Here is a 20,424-nt window from a genome sequence, read left to right on the forward strand (position 1 = left end):
GCACTGACCAGAATTCATCAGCATGATGAATTGCATGGCAGAAAAACCTGTCCCCCTTCCTGGCACTCCAGTTTGGAGCTGGAAATTTCTGTTCCTGCTTTCTGAAGTTGGATATTCCACAGAATCCTTCCTCAGAGAGCCAAAGCCCCAGACTCAGAGGTAGGGCTGTCCCACTGGAGCCTGCAGCACAGCCAGGGGACAGCAGGGCTGCAGCCTCTGGGTCACTGCGCCCTGCAGGCCCTTCCTGCTCTGCCCACAGGGCTCAGGGCATTTTTCATTCTGTATCTGCCTCAAGGTGAGGGCAGGTCCATGGAAAGCTGCTGCTGCCAGGTCCCAAATAAATCCTTCATCACACAGCTTGTGACAGCAGCAGAGCTGCCCCAGCCCCGGGGCCCAGCACAGGAAGGACCTGGAGCTGCTGGAGAGAGGCCAGAGGAGGCTCCAGGGGGATCAGAGGGATGGAGCAGCTCTGCTGGGAGAGCTGGGATTGTTCAGCCTGGAGAGGAGAAGCTTTGGGGTGACCTCACTGTGACCTTGCAGGACCTGAAGGTACAGGAAAGATGGAGCGAGACTGGTTACAAGTTTGGAGTGCCAGGACACAGGGAACGGCTTCAAACTCAAAGAGAGGAGGTTTAATTTAGAAAGAAATCCCTCCCTGTGAGGGTGGGCAGGCCCTGGCACAGGGTGCCCAGAGCAGCTGGGGCTGCCCCTGGATCCCTGGCAGTGTCCAAGGCCAGGCTGGACATTGGGGCTTGGAGCAGCCTGGGACAGTGGGAGGTGTCCCTGCCCATGGCAGGGGTGGCACTGGGTGATCTTTAGGATCCCTTCTAACCCAGGCCATTCTGTGATTGGAAGCTCTGTGGAAGCAAAAGCATCCCTTAGCATTTAATTGGGACACAATCCCACTGTCTGGAAACAATATGTGAATTATCATAAACCACAGAAACACCAAATGTCAAAGAAACCGGCACGAATGGGTTGGGGAAAGCTGTGGGTGGTCCCACACGTTGGTGCTCCCTGTGTGCAGAATGCATCCCTGATGGAGAGCAGGCTGCTCACCTGAGCTGTTCCCATTACAAATCAGAACATTAAAAAAAAAAGAAATTTGGAAAAAAAATTAATTCAACCACTAAAAGGAATCAAGCAATGAAAGCATGAAGTCCTGTCTCATTACAGGCAAAAGTGTTTTGGTTTTTTTTTCCTGGGGAAAGGAAGATTCTGAATACTTATCCAGTTTTTGTGGAGACTACATACTCACTCTCAGACTGAGATTTTCTAGTTGCCATTATTTTTATATCCCTTTAATAATACAGAATTAGCTAAGAATTACCAAAACCAGCCCCAAAATCTTGTTAAATAGATTCACCTGCAACCAGCTCCAACTCCAAGCACTGCCCACAGCCTTCTCATGGAAAAGGAAAACCACCTTTTAAGTGTTACATTGTGTTACAACCCAGCCTGAATTCCCACCAGGATTGGGGTCAGCCTGCATCCTGAGGCCAGGCTCCTTTCCCAGAGCAGCAGCAGCTGGTGATTCCTGCAATGGTCTCAGTGTTCCTGTCTGCATCCTCCTAATTCCTTCTATCCTCATCTCCAACCTGCAGCAGGGAAATTCAAGGCATCACTGCAATATCCAGCTAAGTTCATGTTAACAGGAAGGGGAAGGAATTTTCTATAATAAATATATTAAGTTGCAAAAGAAAGCTAAAACCAGCTGCTTTTACCTCCCCATATATCAAGGCTGCTCTCCACTGCTCTGGAACATATCTGAAGCTCAGAGCGATGAAATTATACGGATGAAATGTTAAATATGGATTAAATGTTAAGTCAAGTACTGTAATCAGATGCTGCCATTTAACTGACAACTAGAAAAAAGGCTGGCTCAAGGAAAAAAAAAACCAAAAAACAAACACCAAAAAAATGTGAAGTGCAGCAAATCTACACAGCCAAACCCCTTATTTTCCAAAGGGAGAGTTCCTTTCAGAGAATGTTTTCAATTAAGCCTTCTCAAGCACGTTAACAGCTCTCATTCCCACAAAGCCGGGGCAGGTCTGACCCCAGTTCACCCCCAAGCCCCAAGTGCTGATGAGCCATCTGAGAGCTGGGAGCTCAGGGAAGGGCTCAGGTGGCAGCAAGGCCCCAGTGCAAACCTTTCCACGTGGAATCATGGAATGGTTTGGTCTGGAAAGGACCTTAAAGCTCATCTCATTCCACTCCTTGCCACAGGCAGGGACACCTCCCACTATCCCAGGCTGCTCCAAGCCCCAATGTCCAGCCTGGCCTTGGGCACTGCCAGGGATGGGGCAGCTTCTTTGGGCAACAGCTCCCCTCATGTCAAATGTGCAGGTGAATAGCAAAACCACCTGAAAACAAATCAAAATTTCACTCCACTGCTCAGTTCATTTTTTTGTTGCAGGAAGTCAGAAGAAAAAAAATCATTCCAAAACCTCAGCCCCTTCCCTGAAAGCAAAGCACCACCTGCACGTGGCTCCCAGCACTTTGTGAGGCACTGAGAGGGAACACCCAAACAAACGACCCTCAGGGAGAGGGTGAAGGAGAAAATACAAAAGCTACAAGTTAAAAAAAATAAAAAGGAGGAAAAAAGAGAATGCTGCTTCTGCTAAATAAAGAAGAATTGCAGGCTGCCAACACCCCCAGCACAGCTCTGCAGAGGTTTTGCACTGCCTGGGAGCTCTGGGGGGCTGAGGGAGCTCGGGCTGGGCGTGGAGCAGCGGCTGCAGGGCCAGAGAGCTCCTGTGCCAGCGGTGGTTGGGACCAGATGGCTCCCTGTGTTTTCCCACAACACTTTCCTCTTCCCACTGCAGCCGTCTGCTCCCTTTTGGCAACAACTTCAGGTGCCAAGGGTGTACAGAACCATCTCAAGCTGCCAAGCACTGCACAGGCGTCAGCCCAGGGAAAGAAAAGGAGAAGGGTGAAGGAGGAAAGGCCGAGTGACCCCACCAAACTCCCCCCTTGGCACGTGCCTGCTGCTTTCAGCCCAAATGGGTATTTTTATCCTGAACAGTCCATCTACCTACTTAAGTTTCTGTTTGTTTTATTTACAGGCTCTTAGTGTTGTCACACATCAAAACAAGCTGGCAGTGATCCCTAAGGAGTCCCCATTAGCAACACAGCTCCATTATGGATGTAACATTTCTCTGCCATCTCCAAAATAAGAGGAATCTTCAAACACCCACAAATTAGTTCTCACTGCAACGAGTTTCCACCATAAGTTGCACAGAAATTCAGGCTTCAGAAGGTTCAAGAGCTCAAGCACCATCAGCTTTTTCCTGTGCCTGTTCACCCAGAAGATTTTTAAGCACAAACAGGAGCATCAGCTCCAGACACTGAAAGTCAAAAAGTAAATTACAAAGAAATGTAAGTGGCTACACCTCAAGCAGCAGGTAACCTGTACTTAAAAAAATTATAAGCCATAAGAGAGCAGACTAATAATTCCTCAAAGGAGATTCACTCAAGAGATCTGTAACAGCATTTGAGGATGAGAAGAGGATGTTCAGGAAATGTCAAACACCAGTAATGAACAAAAAATGAATTCTGAATTAAATACATGAGTTTGTGAGGAACTGGAACTTGCACAAGCAACTTCACCCATGGATAAAGCAATTAATGACTCAGTTGTGAGCTGAACACATGGTTTTGTGGGCATGAGACAGACAAACAAGCTGGCAACAAATGGGACAATGATTTCAGACTAAACTTTGGATTTCCAGTGCCAATCTGGATCCCCTCCACAAGCATCTTCCACCGAGTCTTACGCTTACCACTCATGTGCAACCACAACACAAGAAAACTGCCTAAGAAACCCTTTGCTGGATGAAGCTTTTCAGCTGAGGAGGTCTGAAAGACTCTCACCCATGAGCTGGAGAGAATCAGACTCTCAGGTGCCGTGGGAACAGTGCCCTGGTATGGGATGTGTCTCCTGGAGTGACTTAGGGGAACTGAGAGCAGCAAAACAAGGGCCAGAGAGGAGGCTGGTGAGTATTTCCAGGTCACTAAGACAACAAAGTTTTCAACTATAATGAAATGCACATTAAGGATGGGAATAGAGAAGCAGGAAGAATGAAAAATGCTCATCCTGACTACTGCTGTAGAATCACAGAATGGTTTGGGCTGGAAATTACTTTAAAGATTATCTGTCCATGGGCAGGGACACCTTCCACTATCCCAGGTAGTTCCAACCTGGCCTTGGACACTGCCAGGGATCCAGGGGCAACCACAGCTGCTCTGGGCACCCTGTGCCAGGGGCTCCCCACCCTCACAAGAATTTCTCCCTAATCTCTGATCTAATCCTGCCCCCAGTTTAAAACCATTCCCCAACTGTCTTGTGGGGACCTGGCCATATAAAGAGTCCCTCCCCCTCCTTTTCTTATAAGGCACTGGAAGGCCACAGGATTCTCTCCCAAACCTCCTCCCCAGCCCTGCAACCACCCCCAGGTATTGCTACCCCCTAACACAGCGTGAACCCCCCTCTGACAGGCGACAGTACCCGGCCATGACACTCTAAAATGACGAGCAGAGTTTGTTTGCTGTGATGCCAACATGGGAACACTCACCCACAGCACTGAGGGCGTGCTTGAGCTCCAGGGTGAAGGCTGTCAGCGGCACCTCCTCAGACACCGGCATGATCGCCACCGTGGACAGGTTGCTGGCAGGATTCCCTGCATCCCACTTGCTGCTGGAGCTGTGCAGTCCAAGAGGATGACCTGCCCACAGAGAAAACACCTGCCATCAGTCAGCCAGGCTGCAAACAGTGGATTGTCACCTTCAGGCAGGAGGGAAAGTGTCACTGTGTCACCGAACTGCTCCATGTCGGAGAAATGTAACACAGACCTGCACAGCACGGGAGAGCAGAGTCCCCACATATTTCATTTTAACAGGATAAAGATCAGTTTCCATCATTTTTGGTTGCTGGTACAGCATATGTGGGTTGAAGTCAGGCAATGTTAAAAACATGCCAGGAATATGTTCAATGAAACGTGGATTTACCTGACTGTGGAAGACAAAGTTAAAAGGCACTTAAAATCCCTTTACCACAACTTTGGAACTGATTTAGCCCACAAGAGGAATTAGCTTAACTAACAAAACCCCCAAACCTGTTGTCAGTATTAAAATATTCCAAAAATTATCAATCCTTTCCTTTCGGTGTTCCTAAGCAAGGAAGGAAATACCTGTTTTCAGCAAAGCTCCTACAGAAAATGTGCATCTCCACCTGTTTGCCCTTCTCTCCAAGATGCAGAGCTTTACAGATATGGACTTAGGAGTATTAAAATAAAATACAGAACCTCTGAAGTAGCAGCAAAGTACCAGGGAACTATCTCTTATATAATTTGGTGAGTAAGGACAGAGAGTCCGGGCAGAGGAAAAGCAGTTTTGAGAGAAATCTGCAATGCATGTGAGGAAGTTCAAGATCTTCCCAGACAGCTGAGAGCAGGTAAAAGCCAATGTTCTACAAACTGTTCTTATTCTTTTTTCTCTTTCGCTGAGCCTTCTCAGAAAATCTCACTCTGCTGCTAATGCCTGTCGACTCAGCTCCAAGTACACAAAAAATTTTGGATTTAAGTCAGGATTTCACATCCTGCTTATCTCATTTCACCCAGCAAAGGCCTAAGATGTACCATCAAGATGAATTCTTGAGCTGGGCATATGGAAATATTTGATACCCCCTGTGCAAACTCATTCAAAGGCTCAGTGCCAGAGTGACAGACCACTGGAGGACACAAAGAAATATCAGATAAACTTCTTTTTAAAAATATATTCAGCAATTGAGTTATTCATTTCAAATCTTCTAAAACAGCTCTGCACAGAACATTAAATAGTTTTCCCCCTCCTTTTGGTGATCTTCAACAAGATATCTGTAGGTTCAAACAGGTTACACATCAGAGCTCAACCCCTTCATCTCCACAGGCCCTTCCCTCCTCAGAACTTCAGTGGTGATTCTCTCATGGAACTCCTGTTACTCTCACTAATTTTCCTCCCACCTTCTCTGTTTCCTCCATTTTGCCCTGTTTCCCAGACTCTGCCCTGAGCCACAGAGGCACTTCAGCAGGCACAGAAGTTAAAGTACAATTATCACCAGGTATTTGTGCTCAAGTGATTGCACCCAGAAAGCTGAGCAGGTGAAGAAACAGCAGGTTCCCTTCCCCAGACTGCTCTCAAATGGGAAAATTGGTGACCTTCATTTTCAGTCTCCTTGGAATTTGGCAAAACCAGCAACTGAAATAATTAAAACCCCTCAACCAACCCAAATCCAAACATTCCTCAGCACCAAAGAGCCCCACAACATCTTCAGCAGTTAACAGGCATCTGCTTGCTTTTAAATGCTGCTCAAGAAAATTGGGATAATTCCCTCCTACTCCCTTCAGTCTGCAAAGAGACTTTGTGTTGGTACTGCCACAAACACAAAGCTTCAGAACCAACCCATGGCAGGCCTTTTCCTCCCAGACAATCCATTAAAATACTGCAAATACAGGCATTTTAAGTCAGTCTTTATGCTGCTGCTCAGCACAGTGCTCTGACCCCAGCCCATTACAGCTGCTGTTTCCAATGCTCCCTTTACTTTGCTCTTGCAAGAAATTCCAGGGAAATTTCACTGCACACAGGCAGCAACACTTCTCTATCTCAATTGCAAATCACTCTATCCCCCCACCCCGTTAACCATGCTCTGCCAAAAACAACATGTGTACACAGAATAAAAACCACCATCCACGTGTACCTACAGCTGTTACAGGCCACAGACTCTCTGGTCTGGGAGGGGTAGAGACCTCAAAGCTCATCCAGTTCCACCCCTGCCATGGGCAGGGCCACCTCCTACTGTCCCAGGCTGCTCCAAGCCCCAATGTCCAGCCTGGCCTTGGGCACTGCCAGGGATCCAGGGGCAGCCCCAGCTGCTCTGGGCACCCTGTGCCAGGGCCTGCCCACCCTCCCAGGGAACAATTCCTTCCCAATCTCCCATCCAGCCCTGCCCTCTGGCACTGGGAAGCCATTCCCTGTGTCCTGTCCCTCCATGCCTTGTCCCCAGTCCCTCTCCAGCTCTCCTAGAGCCCCTTTAGGCCCTGCAAGGGGCTCTGAGCTCTCCCTGGAGCCTTCTCCTCTCTAGACCGAAATTTAGCAATGAATTTCCTTTCCAAGTATGCACTGCCTACTTCCAAATTTAAGGATGCAAGTCTGGCTCCAAGGAAGCCCCAGCATCAATGGGAATAGTCCAGGAATGAGTCTTACCTCCCTGCTGCAGACTGCCAAGAATCTTCTCGCCCAGCAAGTGAATAAGTCTGGTCACAACCTGGGAGAGAAAGAAAAAAAAGAAACGTTCAGGCAGAATGTACTAGAAGGAGAGCATCCACATGGAGGCTTCCCAACTTTTTAAAGATGTTCCCTCAAGCTGAGCCACACAGAGTCAAGGGTTTGCAGATGTAGCTTCTTTGCTGGCTGTAATATACAGTGACTGATCATTTGTCTTGATTTCTCCTACCTTGTTTTACTTTAATTTGGAAAAACAAGAAAACAAAACAACCCCAGAACAAGCAGGATTTAACTTGCTTTGGGGAAAGAAAAATACAAAAAAGAAAAAAACCTGATTATTTGGGGAAATATGTCAAACTGCATTCTCAGCTCTCCTCATTTCTCTCTGCAGTGCACCTGCACCTCTAAGTCACTCTCACTGCTCAGTGGGTGCTGCACAGTTACACCTTTTGTAGGTGCTAAAGGCTCAAAAAGGTTCAAGTCTGTGTTCAAACAGACCCTTCCCCAGTCCTGGTGAATGGTTTACAGTAGGCAATTTAAAACACTTGGGGAAAAAAGAAAAAAAGGGATAAATACACCCCCTCAACACCTGCAGAATCACAGCAAACTACCTAAGAAATTGCTGTCCCCCTCCAATCATGTTTGCCTGGTAATTCATGTTTGAAGGCACAGATGTTCTCCCAGTTTTTTTTCCAGCAGGACTCACGTCAATATAAACTAATATTCCAATAGCCAAACGTATCTCCAAACTGACAAGCCTCTCTCCATCATGAACCATCAATAACTCCTGACAAGTGGGGCAGCAGAAGACAAATCATTGCAATATCAAAAAGCGACAGAATTGGAAAACGCAGCATTTATTCAGAAAGCTCTACACAGATGTTTTACCAAATAAGAAGAGTCATTTAAATGCCTTAAGGATTAACAGAGCAATCATTAAATATTCTCCCCCAGACAAATAATTCAAGATCAAAATAGGACATTAAAAAACCCCCAAAACAACCAAAACCAACCAAAGTTCTCCAAAGTTAACAGACAAAACAAGCAGCAGCCAGGTTACCTGGACAAACACTGCTCCTACAGGAACAGGCACTTCAGGATGCATCTTCCAAATAAAGGGCCATGTGGGCACCAAGACAGGTCAGGATGCCCACCTGAATCATTTATACATCTTGCTTTAACAACGAAATCTGATGCAGCAGATTGCCCTGCACTATGGAATGCTGTGTATGAAGCACTAAAATATTTTAAGTTCTCTAGGGAAAAAGGGGGAAGAGCAAACAGGAGGCTTCCAGCACATGGTGACTTGTAGTGGAGCACAGATAAAAGCTAACCAAGGTTATTTCAGGGATTTCATAGCATGGTGTGGAGTGGAAGAGACCTTTAAAGCCTATCCAGTCCAACCCCTGCAGTGAGTAGGGACACCTTCCACTAGCCCAGGTTGCTCAGAGCCCTGTCCAACCTGGCCTGGGACACTTCCAGGCATCCAGAGGCATCCCCCACCTCTCTGAGCCTGGGCCAGTTCTGCCCCATAGCCATGACTGCAAGATCCTGAAGATGTCACATCAACATCTCCTCAGTGACCACGATAAATCCCTTGGAAGTGCCTCTTACTTGCCCCAAGAGCAGGCACACAGCATCCATGCCTGCTGCCACCGATGTGGGAATGACAGCAGGAAAGCTCCCAGCCTTATCCTGGAATCTCAGACAGGATCTAAAATGCTTCCCTTTGTCCAAAATACACCAGAATCTGACCATCACCCAACCACACAACTTGTTGCCACTTCAACACCACCAGGCTCTGTGGCTCTGGGCTTCCCCACAGGCACTGCGTGCAGCTACGGAAAACTGCCCCAACTACGGGGAGAATTCAGGGGAACAGGGAATTCTTAACAAAAATAGAACCTGACTGCCCTTGCTAAAGGAGCTAATCTGCCCCCAGAGCATATTTGCTCAATACCCAGCTCACAGGCTTCACCTAAACCCGCAGCAGCAGAGCAGGACTTTCCTTCAGCAGTTTCGGGAGGGGCTGTGAACATTTTACACTTCTAAAGCACTTAAGCATCAGAATTTTAATTACTTACTAAAACCATCTCCTGTATTTATAACTTTTTCTGCTTTACAGGCAGCTAAGGAGAGCTCCAGCTAAGTTACAAAATATGTCCAAGGTTAATGATGGAACTAAGAATAGAACCTATTGGTCTCATTTTCCAGTTGGCTGCTCCTATTACCAGGAAATATTATTTGTCCTGTTTGCTGGAGCAAACCTTACAGCCTTGGTATGTATAGATAGGGAAAATTATTTCCCTGGTGACTTTGTACAACAAGCAAAGCTGCTCCCCAGAACGGGATGAGTCACTCTGTCGCAGTCATGGCAACGTCCAAGGAACATCAATTTGAGATCCGAGCTCAGAACTGAAATTTCCAGTTTTATATTACATACGCTAGATATCCTTCCACAAAAAGGCAATGTTTTCCTTTAAAAGGGACTTGTCCATCCTTTTGAGGGAGAAATCAATACAAATCCCATCTCTCCATCGAGAACAGACCCGACCTGATCGACCCACAGCCCTCGCTGTGCAGGACAGCGGGAGCAGCTCTCCCCAAAGTCAGGGCAGCTGGGGAGAACTGAAAAACGAGAGGAAAAATTCATCCTTCAGCTTTCCAAGCCCCTTTATTCTCACTCCCACACAGCAGGAGGGCACAGGAAGGAGCAGTACAGCTCAGGGCAGCCCAAGAGACAACAAGGAAGCCAAGGGATCTGGGAGAAGACAGGGATGGCTTGGACAGGGAGGAGGAGGAGGAACAAGCAGGAATAAGCCCTTGGGCTAGGAGCAAAATGACAGAGATTGAAGGGAAACAGTTATCCCAAGTGTGTCTGGAGGAGATGGAGGCAGAAGGGCAGGTATAGGGTGGGTACCTCGGTGCAGACTCTGGCCTGTGACTCAGCAGTCCCTTAACCCTCCTGCTCATTTTTTAAGAAATTTAAGGTGGGGCTCAGTCTCTTCTCCCAGGTGAGAAGTGACAGGACATGAGGAAACAGACTTGAGCTGTGCCAGGGGAAGTTCAGCTGGATATTAGGAAAACCTTCTTCACTGAAAGGGAGGTCAAGCACTGGCACAGGTCGCCCAGGGCAGCGGTGGAGTCACCATCCCTGGAAGTGTTCACAAAATGTGTGGATGTGGCACTTGGGGACATGGGTTAGTGGTGATCATGGTGGTACTGGGGGAATGGTTGGACTTTACGATCTTGGGGGACTTTTCCAACCTTAACAATTCACAGAAAGCTCTGGGAATTGGCAGTGAGGGTTTAGGCAGAGGGGTAGGGCAGGACCTGGACAACACAGCGAGTGTCCATCCTCTGGGGGTGCAGCCCCCAGCACTGCCCCGCACTCCTGCGCCAGGCACAGCCTGGGCACTGCTTTTCCCAGAGCCTTCTGCACCTCTTCCCAAGGGAACACCAGTCTTTCCCAATCACAGCGCCAGAATAGCCCAGAACACTTCCCAGACATCTGCACAAGCAAAATTCTCTCATTCCCAGGGTGTCACCGTCACCCAGGGCTAGACAGCCCTCCCAGTCGGAAGTGTCTGCTGTGCTCATCCCTACGGCACATCCTGGATTTTACAGTCTCTTCTAGCACCCAGCCCTGCAAACACCCCTCCTGCTGGCACAGGATCAGGCAGTTTCAATTTAAGGCTTGAAGAAAAATCTACAAGAAGGCAGCGAGTCAGAGCCCAGACAGATCAAACAACACCAGGAGGTTCCTAATTTAGGTGAGGATCGTTAATTGCCTGTAAAGCAAACGCAACTTTGGGACCCCTCGTGCTGGGGATGCAGCTGAGCTTGCTTTGGTTGGTGAGGCAGTTGAATTAATCCTTCCTTATGGTTAGGAACAGCAGTGGCAGTGAGTGCACCCAGCTCAATTAATCACAGTTAATCACAGTAACGAGCAGCAGAGCCGTGGATTGGACACTTGGCTGTCAGGACAGGCCTGCTCAGAGCTCCCCAAACTGTGCCAGGGAACACAGCTTCCCACCCACTGCTGCCTGCCCAGGCTGGGAGGTGACTCAGGAAGGTCACAGAACACCCAAAGAGGCACTACAGGGGCTCATGGAGCGAGCCTGGAGCCATGGGGTCTGCCTGGGCTGGGGAGGTGACCGAGTTCACCATCGAAAATATCCCCAAAGCACACAAAACCCCACTCTCCTGAGCTTAAGCAAGAGTTTTCAGGCCACAAGGATGAAATCTGACCTAGCAGGTCTAAAAAATGGAGTAAATCTCCATTTCAAAAGCTACTTGGGGCTCCAGGTGCATCAGTGCTGTTCTCCAAGAGCCCCAAAGCCCTCCAGCTCCCACAGACACCACTGCAAATGTCAGCTCATAGCCCTGGCCCAGGGCAGGATGTTCAGGTGAGACATTTTACAAGGGAAATAACCATTATTCCTCCTCCTCCTGCCATCCACCCCCCTTTTCAGATGAACTCTCCAGAACACTTTTGTGCAGCGTAAAACAGGACAAAGAATTTCTGTTTCTCACATGGTGTTGGAGAGCACTTCCCTCAGCACAGTTCCACCTCTCTGACCCAGCTCACCACTCACCACCTCCTCTACCTGCAAACATCTCGTCTTCATGGTTGTTTCAGGATAAAACTCCATCCCAGTGAGACCTGCTGAGGCTCCCTCAGCACCCCAGACCCCCAGATCTCTCCTGTCTAATGGGACAGTCTGTTTCTGCATCGGCTGCAGAGAAGATTCTGGGAAACCATTAATTTTCCCTCTGCTTAACTAATGTTCAATTAGTCCACAGACCTGCAGCCTCTGCAATCGTGGCAGGGCAAGGCCTGAACACCACATCCCAAGGGACTGTATTTCCTTACTTTAGGATGATTAATTCCTGTTTCAAAAGCAGGATGTGGCCAGGCAGGATTTCAGCTCTGCTGTTGATGGTGCCAGCACAGGGCTGAGTGCTCCATCCATCCTGGGGCTGAGGCGTTATCAGAGCACCACTTGCTCCATAGCTACTGTAATTCCCACACTAAGAGGTTACAGTCACTCTGCAGTGCTGTGTTTCCTATAATCCCTTTAAATATTTCAAACTATTACCTACCCCTGCTAATCTTCCAAGGCTGGCTTCTGGTTAAAGCTTTTGTTCCTATTCAACTGTGAAACTCAAGAGCTGATTTACAAAAAGCTCTTTTGGAAGTGATTTTCATGAGAATTCAGTTGGAAAATATTTTCCTGTGGACATTTATTTCATTCTGTGAATGCTTTGGATTGCCTTGCAAATTGAATTATCTGATAGACAACAACTAATCCAAACAAAGCTTGCTCCATTTTAGGTAACTTTTGATTTAGAGAAAATTATACCTGAAGGGAGCCTACAAGAAACCTGGAGACAGGGCCTGGAGGGACAGGACACAGGGAATGGCTTCCCACTGCCAGAGGGCAGGGATGGATGCGATACTGGGAAGGAATTGCTCCCTGGGAGGGTGGGCAGGCCCTGGCACAGAGAAGCTGTGCTACCCCTGCATCCCTGGCAGTGCCCAAGGCCAGGTTGGATGGGCCATGCCCATTCCCTGGGGAGCCTGGGCAGTGCCCCAGCTCCCTCTGGGGAAAGAGCCTTTCCCTGATGCCAACCTAAACCTCCCCTGACACAGGTCACTGGTCACCAGAGAGACATTAAATATGTTCGATAACAATCTACCGGCGCCTCCACAGCAGGGAATTGCAGAGCTTCACATCCAGATGTGATTTAGTTAAAGGACCTGTAAAAGGGTTCTGTGCCACACAGAGACTTTGTGAATGAGCTGCCATGAAAAACAGGCCTGCCAAGGGTTTTCTGTTCTACGAAACAAAAACAACTGGAGTAAAATAGAGCAAACAGCCACACAAATCCACAGAACAGCTTCTGGGAGCTCTTTCCAGGAGCTGAGATTATCCTCTACCAGCTTTCTTAAGGGCTTCTTCTAAGGGACAAGGGAGGAGGAGAGGTAAATTAGATCCTCAGCTTGAATAAAACCAGGGTGTTATTGAAGCTTCACACAGCCCCGGATCAGATAAGCACCGGCTTGGCCTGGAATCAGGGAGCTTAGCAAGGGGGCTCCGATTGAAACTTCCAACGTTTGATCAGTGCTGTGACAAAGCAAATCCTCAGTGCTCCCTCAAACAATTCCTGGCACCTTTTCAAATGCTGCTGAGGCACACGGAGGAACTGAAGCTTTATCCTGGGGCTGTTTGAGCTTCTAACGCTTGGGATCAATCTTGTCTTGAAGAAAAATGTCATTCTGGCACCGGTGCTGATTAAACCCCTGCTCCTGCCAGCCTCGCTCAGTGACCACGGCATTCCCACTGAATTCCTTCTCTCCATTCATGTCCACTCCTCCTACAGTCGAGGAACACTTATTGGAATGGACCAAGAGAACAAAGACACAAAAATCCAGAAGCACAGCCTCTCCTGACCTATTCCCCAGTGCCACATCAAGCTGAAGCCATGACGCACAATCTGCCCAGTTCCTGTGGGCAGCATTTTGGAAAGAGGGCACATTACAGAGCTCACTTTGTAAGGCAGATAACCCTGGGGAAGGCTCCAGCCACTTCAGAGAGGCCCTGTTCAAATACTCATATAAAGATAGCACAACTCCAGTTGGAGATGGATGACAGGTTCTGAATATATTTAAACCCCAAGGGCAGACTCAGAGAATTAAAAGAAAGATGCAGAAAATCTCTTTCTATTTCTCAGCACGCGTTTCCAGCACGCCAAAGGTTGTCTCACAGTTCAGCCCCCACAGCTCCCAAGCAGTTTCTCAGCAGCATTTCCATCAGCAACCAGCAGGTCTAAATTTCAAGTTAGAATTCTAAAAACTAACTCAGCTCAGAAGAGGCAAAGCTAATCTAGGAAATGTGATCCCAGCTCTGCAGCGATGTTAGAACATCTCTGTGATCTGCTCACAGATTTTTGTGCTCTCGCTGCTGCCTCGATGCTGCTTTGTGGTGCCAGGAATCGTGAGCTGGTTCCCTGTCCTACTTTCCAGAACTGAAGGCAGGGATGAAAATAGAAAGAATCAATTCCCTTCCACTCCTGCAAGGCTGGAAAGCTTCGAACAGCACCAGAAATGAGCACAGAGGCTGTCAGGGAGCAAATGCTCTGGCTGGCAGAGAGCCCTGAGGGCTGTGCTAGAGAGCTGGGGGCATCAGGGTGGACAAAACCATTAAAGTCTGGCACCACGGACCACTTTCCATCAGGAATGTTTAGGATGCCATATCCAGAGTGAATCAAGGTTGAGGTGCTTTCCTGAGAAGCCAGACAATGTAGGCTTGACTTCTGCAGACTGAGCAGGATCTAGAAATCAACATCTGTCATTTCTGGGCACAAAATCAGAAGTTTTGGCTGTTATTTATAACTGAGGTCAGGCTCCCCACGCTCACCCATCTGTTTCAGCCCTCAGAATAACCTGAGCTACGGTTGGGCACATGGAAGATCCCAGCAGATCAGCTCCTGTCTCTCCCAGGACCAAAGCAGCTGTCCAGGAGACAAAACAGATCATATAGATCTTCCCCAAGAATCAGCCATTCCACTTCTCTGGATTGTACACTGCAGCTCAAGGAACTGGAATTACTGCCTGGACTAACAGAGCACAATTTCCCTCATTTCACACAGTTCTCACTGGCAAGCACCACCCACGTCCTACAATTTTTTTTACACACCAGGTAATGTTTTCTTACAATGCATTCCAGAGTTGGAACCCTTCCTGGATCACCTACAAACACGGCGTGGCTGGGGAAAAGTCTGCAGGATGGAGTCCTCCCACTAACTCCTAAAATGAAAGGGTTTTTCACCCTTCATAGGAACAGTCTGGAGCCTCCTCATGAGGGGGCAGCTCCAATTTCTGCTCTCTGACAGTGACAGGAGCAGAGGGAATGCCTGGAGCTGGGCCAGGGCAGGCTCAGGCTGAGAGCAGGGAAAGGTTCTTCCCCCAGAGGGTGCTGGGCACTGCCCAGGCTCCCCAGGGAATGGGCACGGCCCCGAGGCTGCCAGAGCTCCAGGAGCGTTTGGACAGCGCTGCCAGGGATGCCCAGGGTGGGGCTGTTGGGGGGTCTGTGCAGGGCCAGGGGTTGGACTGGATGGTCCTGGTGGGTGCCTCCAGCTCAGGATGCTCTGTGGTTCCATGATTCTGTAAAGCTCAAGGGTAACAAAGAGAGGGAAACCCAAGCTCAGGAACTGCCCAGTTTTTGGCTGTTAACACACACACACACACACACACACACACACACACGCTATTTAGACTCTACAGAAGTTGCCAAGAGGAACACCAAAAAAATCCAGTTCTCTCTTGAACTAAGAGAGGATTTCACCTGACTCAGGGCACCAGCACCACTGTTGGTCATTATTCTCCAAGTGAGACTCATGCCAACTTACCCTCACCAGGCAGTGCAGGAGCATGGAGCTGACAGAGGCAGAGTTGCTTTTTGTCCTGTGTTTTTCTGCTTGGCAGGGGAAAATCCTCCACACCACTCTGCTGAAGCACCAGCCAGCTCTTACTACCCAGTCAATTATTTCAGAACTACTGCACCTGCTATCCCTTCATTACTTTATTACTTCTGCTTGAATGGAGAAAACAACATCATAAACCCTGGGTATAAATCACTCTCCTAGACTAACAGCCAAGAAAATCGGACAGAGAGAATTCATTTGGTCCATCCCTCTGCTCAGCACTAAGCATTACACCACTGATCATTTTGGAAGGGGTTATAAAAACAAGTAACAATCTTTTAGTCTTTCTGGGGAGCAGAATGAGCATTTTCTCACTACCCAGCTGCTGCCATTTCAGTTCAGTCCCAGTTGCTCTATTCCAGTATGGTGAGCAGCTTCTGTCCTTTCTAGCACAAGACAACTTTATACATCTGAAAATAGCCACCATGTCTTCCCTTAACCTTTCACAGGCTTTTTGTCTTTATAGCTCAGTATTTCTAAGCAGCACTCAGCCACCTCCCTGTCCTCCAGACTCCCTTCCTTTGGTCTGCCTCTGCCTTCAGATGTGCTGCCACAGGCTGGTGCTGAAGCTTTTCCATCATCAAGGAAAATGTCAGGGTTTCTTCAGTCCAGAAACATTCTGTTAGCATAGTTTAGGGCTTTTTTGCAACTGCATGACACTGTCCAGGCATGGGCAGCTTTTGATCCTCTAATGCCTGGATTCTTTTTCTAATAAAGTGAACCAGCCCCTGTCCTCTGCACACCATTTATCAGTTTCCAGCTCTTCTCTCCAGTAAGATCCTTTTAAGTTTACTTTGGATGTTCTAGTTGTCTCCCAACTTTCTGCCCTAGAGTTTTGCTCCATCACTTCAATTCTCTCTCACTTCTGTCCTTCCTCTCTCACCTGCATCCAAAGCAGCGTGGGCAGCAGGGGAGGGGGATTGTGCCCCTGTGCCCCTGTGCTCAGGTGAGAGCCCACCTGCAGAGCTGCCCCAGCCCCGGGGCCCAGCACAGGAAGGACCTGGAGCTGCTGGAGAGAGGCCAGAGGAGGCTCCAGGGGGATCAGAGGGATGGAGCAGCTCTGCTGGGAGGAAAGGCTGGGAGAGCTGGGATTGTTCAGCCTGGAGAGGAGAAGCTTTGGGGTGACCTCAGTGTGACCTTGCACATGAAGGTACAGGAAAGATGAAGACTCTGTCCAAGGGTCTGCAGTGCCAGGACACAGGGAATGGCTTCCCAGTGCCAGAGGGCAGGGCTGGATGGGAGATTGGGCAGGAATTGTTCCCTGGGAGGGTGGGCAGGCCCTGGCACAGGGTGCCCAGAGCAGCTGGGGCTGCCCCTGGATCCCTGGCAGTGCCCAAGGCCAGGCTGGACATTGGGGCTTGGAGCAGCCTGGGACAGTGGGAGGTGTCCCTGCCCATGGCAGGGCTGGCACTGGATGGGCTTTGAAGGTTCCTTCCAACCCAAACCATTCTATGATGGACCTAGCAGCCAAAAAGAGAACACACAAGGCCTCTGAAATCATTAAAATATTTTACCTTAAATTCTTGAGAGTCTGAAGGCATTAACTGCATAAATCACCTACATAAAGTCTATCTAATGTTCCTCTTTCTATTTCTAGTGGGGTTCTAAAATAATCCCATAGAAAAAAAAGTAAGTTCTCACATTTTTTATCCCACTTTTACATCGACTTAGAATTTGGAGACCTCAAACAGCAGCACGAATGTGTCTTTCTAACAACCTGTGTTGCAACACATTTCCTTAAAATATCTATGTTAGCATTTTGTTTCATTGCAACTAATTAGCTAGACTATAGCAAGTCTAGATAAGACCAATTCCATACTGAAAAAGGTCAGGAATTTGAGGCTGATGGGCTGTACTCTGCAGACATGGGAAGACAATTGAATTCTATTACAAATAAATGTTTTGAATTGTGCTATAAATGTAACATTCGAGCTCAATTTTAACTGCAAAGCAGAGATTCACAGCTCCACAGAGATCACTGTTCAGGGGAAAACAACTCTGCCAGCTGGCAGAAAGGGAAGAGAGAGAAAAGAGACACTGAAATAAATTCCTGCCCCAGATAAAGAGGCAGAATTAGAACCCAGCCTTAGTGCAGAGCAGTGTTCAAAGCATTGCTCAATGTTTAGGCCAGGCTGGATGAGCTTGGAGCAACCAGGTCAGGGGAAGGCTCCCTGCCCATGGCAGGGGGTGGAACAGGATAAATTTTAAGGTCCCTTCCAACTCAAACCAGTCTGGGATACTGGTAATTTACAGTCTGTATGTTTAGCAGTTACATTTAAAATCATCCACTACACAAGCAGAAAGGTGGGTTTGAATCCTCCTTGGGTCATTTCCTCCCTCCTGGATCAGTCACAAGGACAGTGATGGTTGACAGCAGCTCCAGAGTGGATGTGACATGTTTGGGATGTCCCCAGTTTGTGGGGAGCTCTGTACTGAGCTCCCATTTCATGAACCTGGGCAGGGAATCAAATTAAATAGAGAGGAATAAACTCACAGGTCTGTTCAAGTGAGCTCCAGGGACCAGAAGTTCCTTAATAATCCCCAACAGAAGTTCAGAAACACTTCCAGCAAAAATAATGTTTACAGGGAAACCAGGAAGATAATTTTTCACTGACATAACTTCCAAACACTTATTGCCATAATTAAATTCTCCTGGCAATAATACAGATAAAACCCTATAGCTTTGGTACTATTAAAAAAAAAGTTGCTACAGGTGTTAGGAAAGCGAGAGAATACAAGTATTTAAATCAGGTTTATTATTTTTGCAGGTTTTTTTTTTTTAAGAAATCTGGTAAAAAAAAAAAGTCTAGGTCTTAAAGACAGTAAAATGACAAATCAGAAATAATTTGAAGTAACAGCATTAAAGAATTTCCTTTAAGGCCAGTGCAATGATTTAGTGCTTAGTATAATGTCCCTGATGCACTTAGGGACAAAAGAATTAAATTTCAAGTCTGTCAGTCTCCAAATTTTCAGGAGAGAGATATAATGTCAAGTGAATTAAAGAAGATGGATGAGCTGATGGATTCAAGGGGAGCAATCAGAGTGTTCAGGACACACACAGATCTGGCAGGTGCAGAATGAGGATCCACAACCTAAAATGGCAGGAAGAGGGAAACCAACCCCCAAATATCAAAGCTCTGGGAATAAAGGCACAGAGAACCAAGGGCGGACTCTGAGCCCCAGTGAGGAGGAGGAACGAAGAACAATTCTAAAGTGATTTTAGAAGCCAAACTCCCATTTCCCATCAGTAGCACTGAGTGAGTTCCACTTTGCTAACATCCTGCATTTACGTAGGACCCTTCCCAGATACACAAAGCAGCCCTGCAATAAAAACCTGCTACAATTGATCAGAGGACAGAGCAAGGAAAGCTGGTGGGAGCCTGGGATGGATCCGCTCAGGCGGACAAGGAGCAGGTGATGTTTTCTCAGAATGCATCCCTCGAACATGTTGGGGTTTTAGGAGCTCTCCTGGTTTTCTGTTGTTGGGGTTTTTTTTGGCTTTTTTTTTTCCTATTAAAGGAATTTTCCCCCCATACATGTTGCTAGGGGAACAAATGGCTAGGTACTTAAGAAAAACAAAAGACCTGGCTGCTTTTTGTTTCACCTGGGTGTGTGGGCAGTCGGTCTTGGTGTTCGGACAGAGAGGGAGTCTGCTTCTCTGCTTCTTCAGCTGCTTTTCCTTTCTACTGGAGAAGCTCCGGAATCCCAAAGCCCACTTCCCCTGCCCTGGACAGAGAGGGAGGCTGCTTTCTTTGGGTGCTTTTCCTTTCTGCTAGAGCAGCCCCGGGATCCCAAGGCCGCCTTCCCTGCCTCGCTCAGAGCTGGGCTGTGGCCGCCCTGCCCCGCCATTGCTTCGAGCCTTCGCTGTGTTTGTAGCCGTGCTCGCCCTGCCTGCCCAGACCTCTGGGGGGTTCTCCGTTTGGATACACCTCGTCTGCCACCCGGGATTTGTGCTCATCCCTGCCGTTCCAGCCTGCTGTTCCCGAAGCTCCGGCCGGCCACCGGGATCGGCTGCCCAGGGTTTGTGAAGCCTTTGTCCCATCCCTTCCCGGGACCCCAGGCCGCCAGTGCCGCGTGCTCCCCGAGCTCGCTCCGGAGCGCCCCCTGCAGCCGCGGGGGAACCATCGCACCTGCCCTGCTCACCGGGAGCCGCCAGCGCCCCTGCCGGCTGCGAGCGGAACTGCACCCGAGGGGAAAGGGCCCGACAGCCGAGAAGGCTGGCACTGGGTTTGTGATTGCTGTTACTGCCAGAGTTGTTGTTGTTTTGTTTGACTGGTTATACACATAGAGATATACAATAGTAAAGAACTGTTATTCCTATTTCCCATATCTTTGCCTAAAAGCCCCCTTGATGTCAAAATTATAATAACTCGGAGGGAAGGGGGTTGCATCTGCCATTCCAAGGGAGGCTCCTGCCTTCCTTAGCAGACACCTGTCTTTCAAACCAAGACAGCACAGAAAACCCAGAGGGTTTGGTGCTAACGGGGAGTCTGAGCCTCTCAGGCATCCTTTGGGAGAGACAGGAAAAGGCTTTTAATTCCCTTACCTGGGGGAATTTGCGTTTGATGGAGATGAGAGCCCCCTCCGGGAGCTTGGCGAGCTCCGAGTCCCGCACCGCGTGCACTGTGGTGGCTCTGGGCTGGTGGGTCAGGGCCTCCACCTGCAACAGGGACA

At 48.4% G+C, this 20,424-nt stretch overlaps 1 protein-coding gene across 3 annotated transcripts in view; it reads right to left on the minus strand.

Moving 5' to 3' along the window:
• Positions 1-20,424, minus strand: part of PNPLA7 (patatin like phospholipase domain containing 7) — a 117,787-nt gene that overhangs the window by 51,798 nt on the left and 45,565 nt on the right. For all 3 annotated transcript variants that reach the window (XM_048325411.1, XM_048325410.1, XM_048325412.1), the window contains exons 20-22: positions 20,297-20,410; positions 7,240-7,300; positions 4,575-4,724 (exon numbers count right to left, since the gene is read on the minus strand). In XM_048325411.1, coding sequence (XP_048181368.1) covers positions 4,575-4,724; positions 7,240-7,300; positions 20,297-20,410 — 325 coding nt within the window. The remainder of the gene's footprint in view (positions 1-4,574; positions 4,725-7,239; positions 7,301-20,296; positions 20,411-20,424) is intronic.

Source organism: Corvus hawaiiensis, chromosome 21 (genome assembly GCF_020740725.1).
Source record: "Corvus hawaiiensis isolate bCorHaw1 chromosome 21, bCorHaw1.pri.cur, whole genome shotgun sequence".
Lineage (NCBI taxonomy): Eukaryota > Metazoa > Chordata > Aves > Passeriformes > Corvidae > Corvus > Corvus hawaiiensis.